Source organism: Pongo pygmaeus, chromosome 15, assembly GCF_028885625.2.
Source record: "Pongo pygmaeus isolate AG05252 chromosome 15, NHGRI_mPonPyg2-v2.0_pri, whole genome shotgun sequence".
Classification (NCBI taxonomy): Eukaryota; Metazoa; Chordata; class Mammalia; order Primates; family Hominidae; genus Pongo; species Pongo pygmaeus.
This window is the reverse complement of record NC_072388.2, coordinates 91,121,063-91,142,113: the sequence shown is the minus strand read 5'-3', so window position 1 is coordinate 91,142,113 and position 21,051 is coordinate 91,121,063. Positions and strand designations below refer to the sequence as shown.

At 40.7% G+C, this 21,051-nt stretch overlaps 1 protein-coding gene and 1 long non-coding RNA gene across 7 annotated transcripts in view; one reads left to right on the top strand and one right to left on the bottom strand.

The window, feature by feature from the left end:
• ATXN3 (ataxin 3) overlaps positions 1–21,051 on the top strand; it is a 42,733-nt gene that overhangs the window by 10,642 nt on the left and 11,040 nt on the right. For 2 of the 5 annotated variants that reach the window (XM_054448719.2, XM_063652022.1), the window contains 6 exons: positions 2,134–2,219; positions 2,646–2,712; positions 7,128–7,215; positions 12,688–12,820; positions 13,476–13,642; positions 14,859–14,955. In XM_054448719.2, the coding sequence (XP_054304694.1) occupies positions 2,134–2,219; positions 2,646–2,712; positions 7,128–7,215; positions 12,688–12,820; positions 13,476–13,642; positions 14,859–14,955 (638 nt within the window). The remainder of the gene's footprint in view (positions 1–2,133; positions 2,220–2,645; positions 2,713–7,127; positions 7,216–12,687; positions 12,821–13,475; positions 13,643–14,858; positions 14,956–21,051) is intronic. The other 3 variants (XM_054448721.2, XM_063652023.1, XM_054448722.2) reach the window with 2 other exon arrangements.
• Positions 2,988–21,051, bottom strand: part of LOC129012736 (uncharacterized) — a 55,574-nt gene continuing 37,510 nt past the window's right edge. For both annotated transcript variants that reach the window (XR_008493703.2, XR_010123783.1), the window contains exons 4-5: positions 15,571–15,699; positions 2,988–4,066 (exon numbers count right to left, since the gene is read on the bottom strand). This is a non-coding gene — a long non-coding RNA (uncharacterized LOC129012736). The remainder of the gene's footprint in view (positions 4,067–15,570; positions 15,700–21,051) is intronic.

Below are 21,051 nucleotides of genomic sequence, written 5' to 3'. Positions count from 1 at the left end.
GATTTTTTTTTTCTTGAGATAGAGTCTCACTCTGTCACCTAGGCTGGAGTGCAGTGGCGTGATCTTGGCTCACTGTAGCCTCTGCCTCCTTGGTTCAAGTGATCCTCCTGCCTCAGCCTCCCAAGTAGCTGGGATTACAGGCACCCGCCACCACACCAGTTAATATTTGTATTTTTAGTAGAGATAGGGGGATTTCACCACGTTGGCTAGGCTGGTCTCGAACTCCTGACCTCAGCCTCCCAAAGTGCTGGGATTACAGGTGTGAGCCACTGCAGCTGGCCAACTAGAGTCCTAGATTTTTATATAGATAAACATGAAAGGATTGTAGACTCTTCATATTAGAGTGGGACATTTAAAAATTCCTTCTTGAGAAAGATTATTTAATTTGCATCTGGTTGCTAATAATAACCTTAATTCTGGCCGGGCATGGTGGCTCACACCTGTAATCCCAGCACTTTGGGAGGCCAAGGTGGGTGGATCACGAGGTCAGGAGATTGAGACCATCCTGGCCAACATGGTGAAACCCCATCTCTACTAAAAATACAAAAATTAGCTGGACGTGGTGACGCATGCCTGTAATCCCAGCTACTCAGGAGGCTGAGGCAGGAGAATCGCTTGAACCAGGGAGTCAGAGGTTGCAGTGAGCCAAGATCAAGCCACTGCACTCTAGCCTGGCGACAGAGCGAGACTCCATCTCAAAGAAAAAAAAGAATCCTTAATTCTAATAAGTCACAATGGCTCAAACTTACCATCTGTTGGGTAAATTTGAGAAAATGCAATACCTTGCCACCATCCTTTTAAATCAGCCTACCAGGTTGGATTCCCTTATTATGGTTTGTGGCTTTTGATTTTTTTTTTTAATGTATAGCTCTCTTTGAATTCTTTGGTGGTTATATATATATGTACTTGCAAGATTCTTTTATCTGTGGGTCTGTCATTCTTTTTCTAACACTGTGAGTTGTATCCAGAGTTCTTTCAGAACCTCTCCTGAGTGACCTATCTCTACAGATATCTTTGTTTGTATTTCCCTTGTACTGCCCTCCTGGACTCCTCCTCATCCACCAGCATTTCCATCTAGTGCTTTACCGTGCCACTGTTAACGGGTAATGGCTACTGCAGGGCTGGAATCAGAGGTCAGAGTAGGCCCAGCACTTGGCGTTTCCTATTTGTGCCTTGCTGCTCTTGTTGCCTGTTCATGTGTGCCCACTACCTTGCACTCACTTTCTGTCTTTGCTGGTACCTGGCTCACTTGCTTGTTTGTTGGCTACCTTGGAGGGCAGATAGTGAATTTTCAGAAATTTCCCTTTTTTTGTCAGACAGATTGAAATAAATAGGTTTGCATTTTGTTTTTTTCTACAAGTGGCAAGCCCATGACCCTAGAAGTCTGACATCTATGGAACCTTCAGTTTAAATACCCAGGGAGAACTTATTTTGATAGACATGATTTCTGACATTGCAGGTAGCAAGTTGAATATAATTTTTCTAAAGTAGCACCCACAGCAGCCAAATTATCAGATGTATATAGTAGACTAGTTTTAAGAATAGCACTTATGGGTAGAATATACATCTGGATTTTTGAGGCAGTTTTATTTAGGAATTGTGTGGTTTTCTGGAACATCTCAGAGACCTGGTATGAAAAGCACTCTTCTAGTATATATGTGTTTTTTTTATGGATTTAGTGATATGTCTATACACACACACTTTTTAAAACCTATAGCCGGCTGGGCGTGGTGGCTCATGCCTGTAATCCCAGTACTTTGGGAGGCAGAGGCGAGCGGATCACAAGGTCAGGAGATTGAGACCAGCCTGGCCAACAAGGTGAAACCCTGTCTCTACTAAAAATACAAAAATAGCTGGGTGTGGTGGCATGTGCTTGTAATCCCAGCTACTCGGGAGCCTGAGGTAGGAGAATCGCTTGAACCTGGGAGGCGGAGGTTGCAGCGAGCTGAGATCGTGCCGCTATACTCCAGCCTGGGTGACAGAGCAAGATTCCATCTCAAAAAAAAAAAGAAAAACAAAACCTATAGCCTTCTAGAGAAATTTATATATGAAGTACACAACGAACATAGCTACACTTCCTAAATTTGGAATGGAGTGGTTTAGCTTATGAAAAGTTGCTATTTTTCTTAACAGGTTATAAGCAATGCCTTGAAAGTTTGGGGTTTAGAACTAATCCTGTTCAACAGTCCAGAGTATCAGAGGCTCAGGATCGATCCTATGTAAGATTTTGTTTTGCATTTCATACATTTCTTTTCCCAAATTTGATTTTTAAAGTTGTAATTTCTTAAAGAAGAGAAATATATTTTGAATACTTTTGTTTTGATGTTCCCTGTTTCATTCACTCAGACTTTCCTATTTCACCTTTGTGATGTCCATGAGCATCTGCCCTGTAGCCTTCCTGGCACCCCAGTGTCTGTGGCAGCACAGAGCTGACCCATAAGTGGTGCGTGAGGCCATCTTTTGGCACGGCATCACTAAGCTGCTGCAGAGATGTTCATATGGTTGTGTGATCTTTTAAAAACATCAGTGACACTTAACTGTAAATATAATCTTAAATTATCACAAATTTTATATAATATTTGCCAGTAGACAACATAAATATGAATTCAATATTTCAAGTTAATATTGTGTGTTTTCTTTTTTAGAAATGAAAGATCATTTATATGCAATTATAAGGAACACTGGTTTACAGTTAGAAAATTAGGAAAACAGGTAACATTTCTTACCCTTCCTTGTCTTTTTTTCTTATATTGTACCCCATTTAAAACTAAAATGTGGGCCAGGTGTGGTGGCTTATGCCTGCAATCCCAACAGTTTGGGAGGCTGAGGTGGGGGAATCACTTGAAGCCAGGAGTTTGAGACCAGCCTGGGCCACGAAAGGGGGTCCTGTCTCTTAAAAAAAAAAAAAAAAGAGCCAGGCATGGTGGCTCACATCTGTAATTCCAGCTTACTTGGAAGGCTAAGGCAGGAGGATCACTTGAGCTCAGGAGTTTGAGGCTGCAATGAACCATGATTGTGTCAGTGTACCCCAGCCTGGGTGACAGAGTAAGACTCTGTTTTATAAAACATAAAAAGAAAAAAAATATTTAAAAATTTAAAAAAAAAAAAGGATTACTGACTTTAAAATTAGGAAACTGACCAGTAATGTGTGTGTGTGTGTGGCATGGTTTATCTATCTTGATAGATAGAAATTTGTCATTTTAAAAGATAATATCAGTTTTCCTTATAAATTTATTTGTGACAAGTATATGCAATTTAACTATATCATAAGAAAAATTCTATATTAAAGATAATACAAATGTGGTTACTTTTAAGTGGGTTTTTATGTGATGACTATGTTCTGTCAGTTAATTATTACATTTATAGATTTGTATTTAGCATAGTGCTGTTACAAAGCCTGAAATAATGTCAAGCATGAATAAAGCATTCAATTATGTTTGCTTTAGTGTAAGATTATTCATATGTTTCCAAAAGCCATGTAATACATACATCTACAGAAAATCACTTCTATTTTTAAAATAAAACATGAAATATGTCTTGAGCAAGCTATTTTAAGAAACAGAATCATTTAACGTCCTTTTTATTCGAATTTTGAATCTTTGAAAGAGGGTTATTGAAAACCAGCTAGGACAGTAAAAAAGAATAAACTAGTGATACATGCAGCAATATGGATGAATGTCAAAATAATTATGCTGAAAGAATAACCCAGAAACAAAATACTACATGCTGTATGGTATCATTTATTAAAAGTCTAGAAAAGTGCAGATTCATCTGTAGTGATGGAAAGCAGATTGACCAGTGGTTGCCTGGGGACGAGAAGGCTACGGAGGAGTGAGAGGGGAGGGTTACAGAGAGGCACGGGAAACGTGGCAGTGATGAATGTGTTCACTATCTTGGTTGTAGTAATGGTTTCATGGGAGTACAGTATACAGATGTCAAAACATTTCAGAGGCCAGATGCAGTGGCTCATGTCTGTAATCCCAGCACTTTTGGAGGCCAAGGCAGGAGGATTGCTTGAGCTCACGGAGTTCAGGACCAGCCTGGGCAATGGCACAAGACCCCATCTCTAAAAAAAAATGAAAAAAAAAAAAATTGGCTAGGCATGGTAATGCATGGCTGTAGTCCCAGGTGCTAGGGAGGCTGAGGAGGGAGCCTAGAGGTCAAGTCTGCAGTGAATCATGATCACGCTACTGCACTCCAGCTTGGGTGACAGAAGGAGATCCTGTCTCAAAAAAAAAGTTTCAAATTGTACACTTTAAATATGTGCAGTTTATTACATGTCACTTATACCCCAATAAAGCTGTTTTTTTAAAAAAATGTAAATAAAAGCCAAAAAAGATATGTCAAGAAAATATATTGAATTAAATCTGTAAGAGAGAATTCAAAAACAAAAACCCTATTGTTATCTTTTAAGTCACCCAAATCAAATTTGGGAAAAGTCACCTACTTAGCTTCATCCTAAGTTGGTTCTTTCTTTTTTTTTTTTTTTTTTTTTTTAGATGGATTCTTGCTGTATTGCCCAGGCTGGATTGCAGTGGCGGGATCTTGGCTCACTGCAACCTCTGCCACCTGGGTTCAAGCAATTCTCCTGTCTCAGCCTCCCAAATAGCTGGGACTACAGCCACGCGCCACCACACCCAGCTAATTTTTGTATTTTTAGTAGAGACGGGGTTTCGCCATGTTGGTCAGGCTGGTCTTGAACTCCTGACCTCAGGTGATCCATCCATCTCTGCCTCTCAAAGTGCTGGGGTTACAGGCGTGAGCCACCATGCTGAGCCCTAAATTGGTTCTTTCTTAAAGTTCTTCCTGGGGAGCCAAGAGCAAGTTAGGGAGGTGTAATCTAGATGCTTACTGTGGAGGCTAGCTGGGTGCAGTGGTTCATGCCTGTAATCCCAGCACTTTGGGAGGCTAAGGCAGGGAGATCACTGAGGCTAGGAGCTTGAGACTGGCTCGGCCCAACACAGTGACACCTTGTCTCTACCAAAAAAAAAAAAAAAAAAAAAAAAAAAATGCAGCTTACAGCAGTAGAGGCTAATGTGAGTGGAATCACCTCTAGGTAAAAACCAGGGTAGCGTACTGCTGAGATTATTTAACCTCTGGGTTTTATTTATGTGTTTTTAAAAATTGTGATCCAGTATTTTTTACTTTTTTTGTATAAAGTAAGCACTGAATTTTTTAAGGTTGTATTAATTTGCAAATAAATGTCTATCTTATTATTTTGAGAGATTTAAAAAATTTTAGTTCTTCGAAATTGAATTTTCACCTTTTGAATTACGTTATCTTTGACAAATACAGATGTCAAATTTTGGTTTATTTTCTTTGGTTCTAATTTATATTTTTGTTTAAAACTATATTTTTCACTGTAGGCTCTTTCTCTCTCGAGGTTCCTGTGTAATGAAAAAGAAGGCTGGAAAAAGTATTAACATTGTCAAAATCCAGGAAAAGTAGTTGGTCATGATATTGATTGTAACTTTAGAAACTTTTTGTATCTTGTGGATTAAATTAGGATTACTATGTGGTAGTGATAAATGATGTTAATTAGGGCCGAGTGCAGTGGGTAACACCTGTAATTCCAGCACGTAGGGAGGCTGAGGTGGGAGGATGTCTTGAGGTCAGGAGTTTGAGACCAGCGTGTGCAACTAGTGTGAGATCCCATCTCTACAAAAAAAAATTAGAAAATTCGTCAGGCATCTTGGTGCACACCTGTAGTCCCAGCTACTTGGGAGGATGAAGCAAGAGAATCACTTAAGCCCAGGTGTTCGAGGCTGCAGTGAGCTATGATTGTACCACTGCACTCCAGACTAGATGACCATCTCTTTAAAAAAAAATGTGTTTATGTGTTATATGTGATAGTGCTTTTTAAGAACATTTTTAAATTATAGAGACAAGGTCTCACTATGTTGCCCAGGCTGGTCTCAAATTCCTGGGCTCAAGCAATCCTCCCACCTTAGCCTCCCAAAGTGCTCGGATTATAGGCATGAGCTGCATGCCCAGCTAATTTAGTGATTTTTAAAAACTGAGTTGGTAATTATAAATTCTCTTCCTGGAACTTCTGACTTTCTCACAATTGGAATCTTTTGACAAAAATTATCGGTAATGGGAAAACTTTGTGTAGTTGTCATTTTTCCTCCCATCAGTATGATAGATATGATTGGAGTTATATTGGACTGACACTTTGAAAAAAGATTTAATTATAGCTATTAATAAAGACACTTAAACTATTGACTATCCATTTTTATTCTTTTGGGAGGGTTTAATGTTTATAGTTTAAAGCAAACTGTTGTTTTTAAAAAAGTATTTAACAGGGCCGGGCGCAGTGGCTCATGCCTGTAATCCCAGCACTTTGGGAGGCCGAGTCGGGTGGATCACAAGGTCAGGAGATCAAGACCATCCTGGCTAACATGGTGAAACCGCGTCTCTACTAAAAATACAAAAAAATAGCTGGGTGTGGCGGTGTGTGCCTGTAGTTCCAGCTACTCGGGAGGCTGAGGCAGGAGGATGGCGTGAACCCGGGAGGCAGAGCTTGCAGTGAGCTGAGATTGTGCTACTGCACTCCAGCCTGGGCGATGGAGCGAGACTCTTTCTCAAAAAAAAAAAAAAAAAAAAAGAGTATTTAACAGAGGCCGGGTGCAGTGGCTCACGTTTGTAATCCCAGAACTTTGGGAGGCCAAGGTGGGTGGATCATTTGAGGTCAGGAGTTTGAGACCAGCCTGGCCAGTGTGGCAAATGTGCTGTCTCTAACTAAAAATACAAAAATTAGCTGGGTGTGGTAGCACAGACCTGTAGTCCGAGCTACTTGGGAGGCTAAGGCAGGAGAATCACTTGAACCTCGGTGGCAGAGGTTGCAGTGATCCGAGATCATGCCACTGCACTCCACCCTGGGTGACAGAGTGAGACTCTTCTCAAAAAAAAAAAAAAAAAAAGTATTTAATAGTGATAAATCTGCAGTATTCTCTTGTAGTTTTTAAGATCATATTATTCAGTCACAGAAAAGAGCTCAACTTGAAATATTTCCAGAGTTTAAACAATCTTACTAAGCTTTGATGTGTTGTATCTATTCTTAACATGTGAAACTTCCTTATTACCTATAATATACACTAACTTAAATATTGACAATTTTTTTCCAGTGGTTTAACTTGAATTCTCTCTTGACGGGTCCAGAATTAATATCAGATACATATCTTGCACTTTTCTTGGCTCAATTACAACAGGAAGGTAAGTAAAGGCTGAAAATTTTGTAACATTGTCTTTCGAAGTAGTTAAACAGGCACATTAGATGACAGTGTGATAAAACTGTTTTTCTGGCAGTGGCAGTGAAACAGTCTTTAGTTTTGATGTGGTGATAGGCTGTGATTTGGGTGACGCTGTTCAGTTAGAGTTCTCACTGACACCTGGCCCTCCCTCTTCTGAGAATGCTGCTTTCTTTGCAGCCCTTCTAAGTAATGGCTTTTTCTTTTATACATCACATATCACACGGCTGAGAGAAGGGATAGATATTTTTCTTCTTTGCCTCTTCTAGGGCACTGTTCTTCCTTATAAACTCCAGTTTCTTTGAAATACATGCCCCTAAGGGCTGGGCGCAGTGGCTCACGCCTGTAATCTCAGCACTTTGGGAGGCCGAGGCAGGTAGATCACGATGTCAGGAGATCGAGACCATCTTGGCTAACACGGTGAAACCCTGTCTCTACTAAAAATAACAAAAAATTAGCCGGGTGTGGTGGTGGACACCTGTAATCCCAGCTACTTGGGAGGCTGAGGCAGGAGAATGGCATGAACCCAGGAGGCGCAGCTTGCAGTGAGCTGAGATCGCGCCACTGCCCCCCAGCCTGGGCGACAGAGCGAGACTCCGTCTCAAAAAAAAAGAAAAGAAATACATGCCCCTAGATTAAACTATCCCTTGCTCTTTTGCACTCATCCACAAGTCTCTTTTCATCAGTGATTTTAGGATCTGACTCGTCTTTTTCTCTACTTCAACTACTTTTATCATTCTTATTTCTGTATCATTAATCAATCCAATCAATCCAGTACCTGCTTCTTGTTTCAAAATCACTTACTCTTGCTTAGCTATTACCAGTAATCATAACCACTGTCAAATCTCAATTGCAAGCATATTACTCTTTAACTACCACCTCCTATCTTTAAACCATGTTTTGTCTGTTTTTTTTATTCCAGCCATTCTTTAAACCCTACTGTGGGGCCCAAGCATTTCCTTTATATGCATTCTTCCTTTCTTCTACTGCTTATTTTCTGTAATCCATCATTATAATCACTCCATTGCATTCTTCAACTTGTTTCCCCTCTCTCCCTCCATCATACTTGAATGACAAAAATCTCAACCCTGGTTAAAACTAAATCTTGGCCTTGTCCATTCCTGTACCAGAGTAGCTGGACGTGGCTAAAAAATAACATAAAACATGATGATTGGTTTTACTTTTTTGTTAAATGATCTATGCATCCATTCACCCATCCATCTGTCTATCAAAGTGACTAGGCCTGTCTCTGAAGCCCAGGCTGGAATGCAGCAGCATAATCACATCTTATTGCAGCCCCAAACTCCTGGGCTCAAGTGATCCTCTTGCCTCAGCCTGTTGAGTAGCTGGGACTACAGGCTTGTGCTACCACACCTAGCTAAGGTTTTACTTTAAATTTATTATAATCACAAAATTCAGATGAGCCTTTAGTGCTGTCTGATATTTCTATTATGTTTTCTTAGTAAATCTATGTAACACCCTCCAAGATGTTTATAAAAAATCATGTACCACTCTCCAACATGTTTATAAAAATTAATGTGCCACCCTCCAAGGTGACTAATTTCACAGCTTATGTCTTTAAACCTTTAACCACTTTCCTCTCCCTTACACACCTTCCTTATGGCTTTCCATTACATTCTGCTGAGAACATAGAAGCAATTAAAATTATGTTTTTATCTTTCTACCAGCAAATTTATCAATTTGCTTATATCTTCACCTGTGCTTTGAGCCTATTAAAATAGATGAATGGTCCCCTACCTCTAACCAAAACCAGTCCCTCATTTGTGGGCTGGATCCCAGCTCCTCTCACCTACTCAAGATGTTCCTGCTTTCGTCTCTCCACTCTCTTATATAATCAGTTTCACCCCCTTTTTTTTGTAATATTCCTATAAGCAGAAAAATAAGCTTTTTATTGCCATTGATTAAAAATAAAAATCCTCTCTTAATTCCATGAAACTCCAGCTGCCTCCCCATTTTTACTTTTTCCTTAGGATTGTCTATAGTGTGCCTTCTCCTTTTCTTGAACTCCACCTCCTGGGTTCAAGCAATTCTCCTGCCTCAACGAGTAGCTGGGATTACAGGCGTGCACCACCACGACTGGCTAATTTTTTTTTTTTTTGAGATGGAGTTTCCCTCTTGTTGCTTAGGCCGGAGTGCAATGGCGTGATCTCGGCTCACCGTAACTTCTGCCTCCCGGGTTCAAGCATATTTTCTTGCCTCAGCCTCCCGAGTAGCTGGATTTACAGGCATGTGCCACCACGCCTGGCTAATTTTGTATTTTTAGTAGAGATGGAAGGGGTTTCTCCACGTTGGTTAGGCTGGTCTCCAACTCCTGACCTCAGGTGATCCGCCCACCTTGGCCTCCTAAAGTGCTGGGATTACAGGCATGAGCCACTGCCCCTGGCCCCGGCTAAATTTTTTTTTTTTGTATTTTTAGTAGAGACAGGGTTTCACCATATTGGCCAGGTTGGTCTCGAATTCCTGGCCTCAAGTGATCTACCTGCCTCAGCCTCCCAAAGTGCTGAGATTACAGGCGTGAGTCACCGTGCCTAGCCATCTTTTAGTAATGATATTTGGAGATTACAATTTGAGTGCTGGCATGCTTATTGCTGTTGGGTTTGTTATGTAGTTATTGTGAATTCACATTTAGGAATATAGGGTTTTTAATTCTTTGATTTTAGATACTTGTATCTTTTTTCTTTTATATTTAAAACCTTGGTTCCTGATGATATCCCTTCTTAGAAACCGTGTCTGCCTTTGGCCTCCAGCCCACCATGCTGTGGTTTTCCTAACTCGTTGCCTGCACTTTTCAGATTCCTTTCATGGATCTTAAATATCATCTCTAAATAAGATCTATGTGTCAATAATTACCAAACTTTTATCTTCAGTCTTGACATCTACCCTGAACACCTAGCTTTGATTAACTCCTAGCTTTGGCATCTCCACTTGGAAGTCCAAAAAGCATTTCAAACTGAACATGTCTATGAAAGACTTTTTTTTTCTCTCTATCCATGCTATCCATCAGGTTTTCCATTTCCATAAGGGTGACTCTTCTTGTACTCTGGTTCCTATATATTATACTGATAGAGCAGCTCAGAGTGCTTCTTAACCAGTGTAAGGCCTGTTATGTCCCACCCTCACTCTTTGTCCTTCAGTGGCTTCCCAGCACACTTAGAATAAAATCTGAAGTCTTAGGCCAGGCGTGGTGGCTCATGCCTGCAATCCCAGCACTTTGGGAGGATGAGGGGGTAGATCACTTGAGGTCAGGAGTTTGAGACCAGCCTGGCCAACATGGTGAAACCCTGTCTCTACCAAAAAATACAAAAATTAATTGGCCGTGCTGTTGTGCACCTGTAGTCCCAGCTACTTGGGAGGCTGAGATAGCAGAATCACTTGAACCCAGGAGGCAGAGGTTACAGTGAGCCAAGATCACACCACTGCACTCCAGCCGAGGTGACAGAACGAGACTCTCAAAAAAAAATTAAAAAAAAAAAAAAAAAATATCTGAAGTCTTGAATATCTTTACTGTGGCCCCTGAACAGGGCAGAGTATCCATTCTTCAGACACTCTTCATAGAATACCATGGTGAGCTGGCATATTTATTGTACAATACAGAAACAATTTTGCTGGCAGAAAACACATTAAACCGTCTAAACTCTGAATACAGTTGTCCTTATAAAAAATGTTCAGTGTACTATTTTGAGGTTTTCCATTAATAGTTCTTATAATCTTTGTCACATTATGTGTTAATGCCAACAAAGGATATCCAATAACAAACACCAAAGTTTAAGAAAAATGTGCTAGGCGCGGTGGCTCACACCTGTAATCTCAGCACTTTGGGAGGCGGAGGTGGGCAGATCACCTGAGGTCAGGAGTTCGAGACCAGCCCAGCCAACATGGTGAAACCCTGCCTCTTCTAAAAATACAAACATTAACCAGGCTTGGTGGCGGATGCCTGTAATCCCAGCTACTCAGGAGGCTGAGGCAGGAGAATCGCTTGAACCTCCTGGGAGGCAGAGGTTGCAGTGAGCTAAGATTGCACCACTGCACTCCAGCCTGGATGACAGAGTGAGACTCCATCTCAAATTAAAAAAAAAAAAAAAAAAATTAATGATAGAAAAACTTAAATCAATTAGATTGTTTTAGGTATAGCCCATCCTTGGTTTTTGTGTGTAGCATCTAGCTTGGGAAAACCCTGGATTTCTGGAATCACATTTATACACAGTCACACTAGACTAATGTAATTCTTTTGGGATGCAAACCACACGTTTGACACCTTAAATAGCTTTTAAGTATTTGGCTTCCCAGACCCTATTTTTAGTTACAAGGGGTGTACATGTGTGGGTCAGGGTGGGGGTAGCTCTTTCCACAGATGATTAGTTTTAGCCATGTTACTAGTTATTGCACACATTATCTGTGTCCTCACAGCAGCCCTATGAGTAAGTGTATTAGGGTTCTCTAGAGGGACAGAACTAATAAGATAGATGTATATATGAAGAGTAATGTATTAAGGAGTATTGACTCGTATGATCACAAGGTGGAGTCCCACAATAGGCTGTCTGCAGGCTGAGGAACCAGGAAGCCAGTCCAAGTCCCAAAACCTCAAAAGTAGGGAAGCTGACAGTGCAGCCTTCAGTCTGTGGCAAAAGGCCCAAGAGCCCCTGGCAAACCACTGGTGTAAGTTCAAGAGTCCAAAAGATGAAGAACTTGGAGTCTGATGTTTGAGGGCAGGAAGCATCCAGCATGGGAGAAAGATGAAGGCTCAGCGAGTCTAGTACTTCCACACTCTTATTTCTGCCTGCTTTATTCTAGCCGAGCTGGCAGCTGATTAGATGGTGACCACCTAGTTTGAGGGTGGGTCTGCCTCTCCCAGTTCACTGGCTTAAATGTTAATCTCCTTTGGCAACACCCTCACAGACACACCCAGAAACAGTAATTTGTAGCCTTCAATCCAATCAAGTTGATAATATTAACCATCACAGGAAGGTACTAGTATCATATGTTTAACAGTAGAAACCAAGACAAATGCAGCTAGGAAGTGGGAGAACTGGGATCAGATGCAGGCAGTCTGATTCTAAATCAATTGCTCTTACCCACTCCTTTACTCTGTCTCTGACCACAGTAAGTGAGTAGCCTGCTCAGTCAAGTACTATATTAGTAGGGCCCTTTACAGACATATTTACTTCTCACAGTCACTCAATGAGACGGCTCTTCCAGTCTTACAATGGAGAAAGTGAGGCCCAGAGACTTTAAGTAACTTACCCTAGATGACTTTACTAGTAAGTATAAGAATCATTATTTGGACTAAAGTCTTTCTGAATCTTCAGCTTGTATTTTTTTTCCAGTGTTCTGTGCTGCCTTTTTATCTACTAGCGTTTTACATCAATTTTGAATCTCTTTACTAGCTGTTTAGGTTGATTTTTGCCTTTTTTTTTAGGTTATTCTATATTTGTTGTTAAGGGTGATCTGCCAGATTGCGAAGCTGACCAACTCCTGCAGATGATTAGGGTCCAACAGATGCACCGACCAAAACTTATTGGAGAAGAATTAGCACAGCTAAAAGAGCAAAGGTAAAAATGAGGCCTGCAGTATGGAATATATGATAGTATTTCATTACGAGAATTAAATTTTCATGCTTAGATTGAATATGTGGTCCTTGTGTTGTTGGCGACTCTATTTTGGACCTTATATTTTAGTGAAGTTTATTAGTTTAAACTTGAATCAATTCTTTGAAAAACTTAAATATATTAACTTAGTTAGCTGGTATGGTATATTCCTAGCACTTCGGGAGGCTGAGGCAGGCTGATTGCTTCAACCCAGGAGTTCGAGACCAGCCTGGGCAACATGGCAAAACCTCATCTGTACAAATAGTACAAAAATTAGCCAGATGTGGTGGTGCATGCCTATAGTCCCAGCTACTTGGGAGGCAGAGGAAGAAGGATCACCTGAAACTGGGGAGGTGGAGACTACAGTGAGCCATAATCACACCACCGCACTCCAGCCTGGGCAAGAGAGTCAGACCCTGTCTCAAAAAAAAAAAAAGAAACGGAAAAAGAAAACTTAGTTGGATTCAAATTACAACACAATCATTATATTACTAGAGCTTATTTGCCAGAAAACGTTTTAAGTTTTGACTTACGTAAAGCCTTTACATTACAAATGCCTTTATGTTATGTCTAAAATAGAAGATTGGTTGCAGTTATTACCAGTGCTTTTGTTCTTTAGAGTCCATAAAACAGACCTGGAACGAGTGTTAGAAGCAAATGATGGCTCAGGAATGTTAGACGAAGACGAGGAGGATTTGCAGAGGGCTCTGGCACTAAGTCGCCAAGAAATTGACATGGAAGATGAGGAAGCAGATCTCCGCAGGGCTATTCAGCTAAGTATGCAAGGTAAAGACATTCTGATATGTGTTGTATTCATTGCTGAAGAATTGATTCCAATTATTCTTAGGTTTCCTGGAAGTTAATGTACTCTTAGAGGTGTTTTGACAATTACTGCAGAAGCAATAGCTATATAGTGGGCTTTCCCTTTAGATTTCTTATAATGGAAATCACTTTTTACAACCTATATTTTATTAGGAGTAGTTATATTTTTACTCCTGGTTATTTTATTTGGTTTCAACACTGTACTAACACAATAGTAAATTGTGGTGTTAATCTTTGTGGGTATCAGTTGACCCTTATCCAAATCAGCTGTTTCATAAATGTGTGCCATTAGACACTATGGAAGGGCCTGGACAGGGAATATAAACTGATTTTACAAAAACCCAACATTTATTGGCTATGCAACTTAAACCGTAAGCCCACTTTGGTGGGCCCAGTTTTTTAGTGATATAAATTATCAATAGAGAAAAGCAAAAACATATCCCCTAGACAATCTAGGCAAAGAAAAATGTTAAGACATAGCTCAAAGTAGCTTAATTAAAAGTTTGAAGTGGGTTTTTTGTTTTATTTTTCTCTAACTCATATGTATTTGCTTCTGCTTTCTAATGAAATTATTTATCAGTTGATTTCCTTAGATATCTAAATAAAATTGAAACTCCATTAATGGGAAGATTGTTTTTATCCTGAACTTTTCTTGCCCCTAGGCACGCCTCTGAGTGCTCCATATGGTGTGCAATCCCATTTTTGATAAATAGAGTCCCACTGGATTAGCAGGGACAGAAATCAGCTTTAGATTTCTTTCTCTTTTTTTTTTTGAGTCAGAGTCTCACTGTCGCCCAGCCTGGAGTGCAATGAATGATCTTGGCTCACTGCAACCACTGCCTCCCAGGTTCAAGTGATTCTCCTGCCTCAGCCTCCTGAGTAGCTGGGACTACAGGCGCCTGCCACCACGCCCAGCTAATTTTTTGTACTTTTAGTAGAGATGGGTTTTACCCTTTTGGCCAGGATGGTCTTGAACTCCTGACCTCAGGTGATCCGCCTGCCTTGGCCTCCCAAAGTGCTGGGATTACATGTGTGAGCCACCGCGCCCGGCCGGAAGAGTAGAATATTCTTAAAGAAAAAACGCTTTAAAGGCTTACTCAAATGAGTATAAACAAACATATTGTTGCTTTAATTGGTAAATACAGTGATTGGTTTTTGTTCTGTTGTGTTTTGTTTTCAGGTAGTTCCAGAAATATATCTCAAGATATTCCACAGACATCAGGTACAAATCTTACTTCAGAAGAGCTTCGGAAGAGACGAGAAGCCTACTTTGAAAAGTAAAGTAGTTGGTACAAATTAAAGTAGCATGTTTAATATTTGCTTTGGCTATTTTGTCTATTTGTAAATGGTTACTGCCTGAATCCTATGAATATTTGAATGTATTTTTTAAAAATTTACAGCAAATAGAACGGGCACGTGGCTTACACCTGTGATGCTAGCACTTCGGGAGGCCAAGGCGGGCAGATTGCCTGAGGTCAGGAGTTCGAGACCAGCCCGGGCAACACAGTGAAACCCTGTCTCTACTAAAAATACAAAAGAATTAGCTGGGCATGGCAGCGTGCGCCTGTAGTCCCAGCTGCTTGGGAGGCTGAGCCAGGAGAATTGCTTGAACCCGGGACGTGGAGGTTGCAGTGAGCCGAGATCGCACCACTGCCCTCCAGACTGGGTGACAGAGTGAGACTCCGTCTCCAAAAATATATGTATGTATATATAAATAAAAATAAAAATTTACAGCAAATAACATGAAACAAAAAAACCTTGCCCCAATACTGGATACATTTTTGAAACTGAGTGAAGGAAACCTTATAAAATTTCACTTATTAAAAGAAAAATGAAATTAGGACAAGGCAAGAAGAATGCCTGTTGATCCTTTGGATGTGCTGCTTGCTTACCTTATTAACCCTGCAAAATTCCTCTACCAATCAGTTAGAAAAACAGCTTTGGAGGTATGGGAGCACATTCCCAAATAGACGTGGTAGTTCATGTAGCTGCTCATGGCCGCTTCAGGCAGTCCTGTAGGCCTGTTAGCATCAGGGGAATAGATGCAAACCATAAATCTGGATCAACTCCTAAAACCTTACCTCGTTCCCAGCCTTGTAAGTGCTTGCTAAATAGGAATTCCACCATATGAAAATACATTCTTTTCAAGTAACTATCATTCAGACTTTTGTCCCCCACTTTTTTTTTTTAAAGAAAAATAAAAGGCTGGGCACGGTGGCTTACGTCTGTAATCCCACCATTTTGGGAGGCCAAGGCGGGTGGATCACCTGAGGTCAGGAGTTCAAGACCAGCCTGACCAACATGGTGAAACCTCATCTCTACTAAAAATACAAAAATTAGCCGGGCATGGTGGTGGGTGCCTGTAATCCCAGCTACTTGGGAGGCTGAGACAGGAGAATCGCTTGAATCTGGGAGGCAGAAGTTGCAGTGAGCTGAGATTGCGCCATTGCACAGCCTGGGGGACAAGAGCGAGACTTCATCTCAAAAAAAAAGAAAAAGAAAACTTCATGTTAAAGATTACAAAATAAATAATCAGACCCATTGATCCTAGGTCAGAAAACAGACTCATAGCTGAATCTGACTTACTATTTGCTGTATTTCATCTATTCTGAGATGCACATAGTTTCACATTTCAATGTCTCTGAAATTGAGAAGCATCTTACAATCATAACTGACAGTATATTAGCAGCACCTAAAAATATTGGCTCATTTTACATTTGATGGTATAATGAAGAAAATATTTACCTTTTTTTCTGTTTTGTTTTTAAGTCACAACTCAGAAGTAGATGAAGGAAAATTCTGATCAGCTGACATCCTCTTAATGTGAGATATTTCTAGTCTTTATTCAGCATAGATTAATGGCTAATTATATGTTAAATTTCAAAGTAGTGCTTCTTAGTGCTTTTTCCTTTAAGTTTCAAAATTAACTTTTTTATTATAATCTCCAAATTTATACAAAAGTAGAAAAACTAGCATACTCCTGTTTATCACCCAGATTCAACAAATACTAGCAAACGGCCAATCTTGCTTTTTTTTTTTTTTTTTTTTTTTGAGATGGAGTCTTGCTCTGTTGCCCAGGCTGGAGTGCAATGGCACAATTTCTGCTCACTGCAACCTCTGCCTCCTGGGTTCAAGCGATTCTCCCACTTCAGCCTCCCAAGTAGCTGGGATTACAGGTGCACACCACCATGCCTGGCTAATTCTTGTATTTTTAGTAGACACAGGGTTTCACCATGTTGCCCAGGCTGGTCTTAAACTCCTGACCTCAAGTGATCCACCTGCCTCGGCCTCCCAAAGTGCTGGGATTACAGGCATGAGCCACTGCGCCCGGCCCAGTCTCGTTTTATAATACTCCCATCTCCCATTCTTTCCACTGTCCCACCTGCAAGTTTGGATTATTTTGTAATAAATCTCAATCATCATATTATTCTATAACCATTTTAATATGTCTCTAAAATATATGAGCTTTATTTTTAACATAGTTAAATGCTATCGTCATAAAATAATAATCATAATAATAATTAATTGTAATTCTATATCATCAATTATCTAGTTAACGTAAAAAATAACTTAAATCTAAGGCCAGGCGCAGTGGCTTACACCTGTAATCCCAGCACTTTGGGAGGCTGAGGTGGGCGGATCACCTGAGGTCAGGAGTTCAAGACCAGCCTGACCAACATGGTGAAACCCCATCTCTACTAAAAATACAAAAAATTAGCCAGGCGTGGTGGCACATGCCTGTAATCCCAGCTACTTGAGAGGCTGAGGCAGGAGAATCGCTTGAACCCAGGAGGCAGAGGTTGCGGTGAGCTGAGATCATGCCATTGCATTCTAGCCTGGGCAAAAAGAGTGAAACTCCTTCTCAAATAAATAAATAAATAATAAAAAATAACTTAAATCTACTTAATTAGAAAAACTAACATTCTAAAAATTTTATTTTAAGAAATATCAAAATTGGCCAGGCATGGTGGCTCACGCCTCTAATCCCTGCACTTTGGAAGGCTGAGGTGGGTGGATCACCTGAGATCAGAAGGGTCAGGAGTACAAGACCAGCCTGGCCAACATGGCGAAACCCTGTTTCCACTAAAAATACAAAAATTAGCCGGGCATGATGATGGGCACCTGTAATCCCAGCTACTCAGGAGGCTGAGACAGGAGAATCTCTTGAACCCAGGAGGCAGAGGTTGCAGTGAGCTGAGATCACCCCACTGCACTCCAGCCTGGGTGACAGAGTGAAACTCCGCCTCAAAAAAAAAAAAAAAAAAAATCGAAATTAAAGCAGGCATAGTGGCTCATGTGTGTAATCCCAGCACTTTGAGAGGCTGAGGCAGGCAGATCACTTGAGGCCATGAGTTCAAGACCAGCTTGGCCAACATGGCGAAAGCCTGTCTCTACTAAAAATACAAAAAAATTAGTTGGGCATGGTGGTGCAGACCTGTAATCGCAGCTACTTTGGAGGCTGAGGCAGGAGAATCATTTGAACCCAGAGGTGGAGGTTGCAGTGAGCCGAGATTGTGCCACTGCACTCTATCCTGGGTGACAGAGTGAGACTGTCTCAAAAAGAAAAAAAAAAGGCCAGGCGCGGTGGCTCATGCCTGCAATCCCAGGACTTTGGGAGGCTGAGGCAGGCAGATTACGAAGTCAGGAGATGGAGACCATCTTGGCTAATACAGTGAAACCCCATCTCTACTAAAAAATACAAAAAAAATTAGCTGAGTGTGGTGGCAGGCACCTGTAGTCCCAGCTACTCTGGAGGCTGAGGCAGGAGAATGGTGTGAACCCGGGAGGCGGAGCTTGCAGTGAGCAGAGATCACGCCACTGCACTCCAGTCTGGGCGACAGAGCGAGGTTCTGTCTCAAAAAAAAAAGAAAGCATACTCTCACCTCCTTCAGTAACTGATGTTAGTATTTTGGCACATTCTCTTTCTGTGACATATACACACTTGCCTTGTAAGTATTGTACTCATTTCCTATGACAGTAAATAGTCTTTGTAACAGGCTGCATGATATTTCATAAAATGAATGGATGTGGCATAATTTATATGTGAGCCTTTTGAATTCTATTATAATTAATATTGCAATGAACAATTCTTATATTGCCTCCATGCCTCAAATGTCTTATCATTTCTTCTATTTTTTTCTGAGGATGTCAGATTATTGGATTAAAGGATATGAACATTTTTAAGGCCTTGGTACAGATTTCCAAATTGCTTTCCAGAATAATTCCCGTGTGATACTTTCACCATGTTTATTTCAGACTTTTTTTTTTTTTTTTTTTTTTTTTTTTGAGACGAAATCTCACTCTGTCACCCAGGCTGGAGTGTAGTGGCGTGATCTCGGCTCACTGCAACCTCCGCCTCCTGAGTTGAAGCTATTCTTCTGCGTCAGTCTCCCAAGTAGCTGGGATTACAGGCAAGTGCCACCACGCCCGGCTAATTTTTGTGTTTTTTTGTAGACATGGGATTTCACCATGTTGCCCAGGCTGGTTTCGAACTCCTGAGCTCAGGCAATCTGCCTACCTCGGCCTCCCAAAGTTCTGGGATTACAGGCATGTGCCACTGCGCCCAGCCATCAGAGTTTTTTTTGCCAAAATAAAATGGTCTAAAGATGTACATCATAGAGAAACTATAATACAAAATTGACAGGTATATCTAAGAAAAGGAAAGTGTATTTAAAGCATAAAAATAAACCGCTCTTTTACTTCAAATTTTTTAAAAACTGGATTAAAAATATGAGACTTCCAACAAATTGAGCTTTTTTTTTTTTTCCTTTTTTGAGACGGGGTCTTGCTTTTGTCACCCAGGCTGGAGTGCAGTGGCACGATCTCGGCTCACTGCAACCTCCACCTCCCTGGTTCAAGCAATTCCCCTGCCTCAGCCTCCCAAGTAGCTGGGATTACAGGCGCATGCCACCACATCGGGCTAATTTTTTTTGTATTTTTAGTAGAGATGGGGTTTCACCATGTTGGCCAGACTGGTCTCGAACTCCTGACCTCAGGCAATCCACCAGCCTGGGTCTCCCAGCATGCTGGGGTTACAGGCATGAGCCACTGCACCCGGCCTGAACTTTTTATAGTAGTAAAGATAATTCAGTAATGTCCAATAACGACTAAGTAAGTTATAACAAGCACAATGTCAGCAATAACTAGTGCTTTTTAGTAAACAGGGTCAGGCAACCTTGTACCCTTTTAAAAATGTTCGAATATCGATATACCTCCTTCCTAATTGGAGGAGGATTGATTGAGGAGGAAAGTGTGCAGTGATGGTTACCAGCTTCAGCCTCTTGGCTTGACTTTGCAAATACTGGTGAGAATTTGGAAAGAGCTTGAGAATATCTTACATAGTCACATATTGCTGAGAAGAGTTAAGAACTAACTTCTTGATGTCCATTTTTAACAATGGCTTGCATTCAAAACCTTACAGAGCTCATTAGTAGGAGCTGAGAAGCTAATATTTGCCTTTCACTAAAATTCCTGATTACTTAGCCTAGGTAGTTTGTTGTCTCTCTAGGTTCTGTCTTTGGGAGCTTGGCTCTAAGGTTATCAAGCTAACTCTTTCTTCCCTCTTACCCTTCCCAAATTGACCCTGGTGCTGATTTGTTATTCATACGATTTTCTAGTTTTTCTTTTCCCTTTTTGAGTATTTGAAGCTTCATACTGAATATAGTAATCATAGTATTTATGCATAAAGAAAATCATAAAGTAATTGCATAAATGCATAAAGTAATCATAGTTTTCATGCATTAAAAAAACTAGTTTCAGCTGGGCACTGTGGCTCACACTTGTAATCCCAGCACTTTTGGAGGCCAAGGCAGGCGAATCATCTGAGGTCGAGAGTTCAAGAGTAGCCTGGCCAACATGGCAAAACCTCTTCTCTACTAAAAATACAAAAAATTAGCCGAGTGTGGTGGTGGGCGCCTGTAATCCTAGCTATTCAGCAGGCTAAAGCAGGAGAATCACTTGAACCTGGGAGGCAGAGGTTGCAGTGAGCCGAGGTTGTGCCATTGCACTACAGCCTAGGCGATAAGAGCGAGAGCGATGTGTGTGAAACTATTTTATAAACTGTAAAGTATTCCATACATACATGTTGGCAGTTACTAATGTCTTCTCTAGTTGTGGCTTTGAAATGGATGCAGATTCTTTCTGTTACAAAAACATAGTTACAAATGTTTTGTAACAAGGAGAGACACAGATATCTTCATGGACATGGATTGCTATGAGTGTTTGATTGCCTAATACTTGAGCCACCACTTCAGTGATATGCTATAATATATCAAACAGTGTTGAGAAACAGAAACTACTGGGGATGTTTTAAAGAGAAAACTACTTAATACAGAAATTAGGGGTTTACATAATCTTAAGAAAGGATGAAGGTA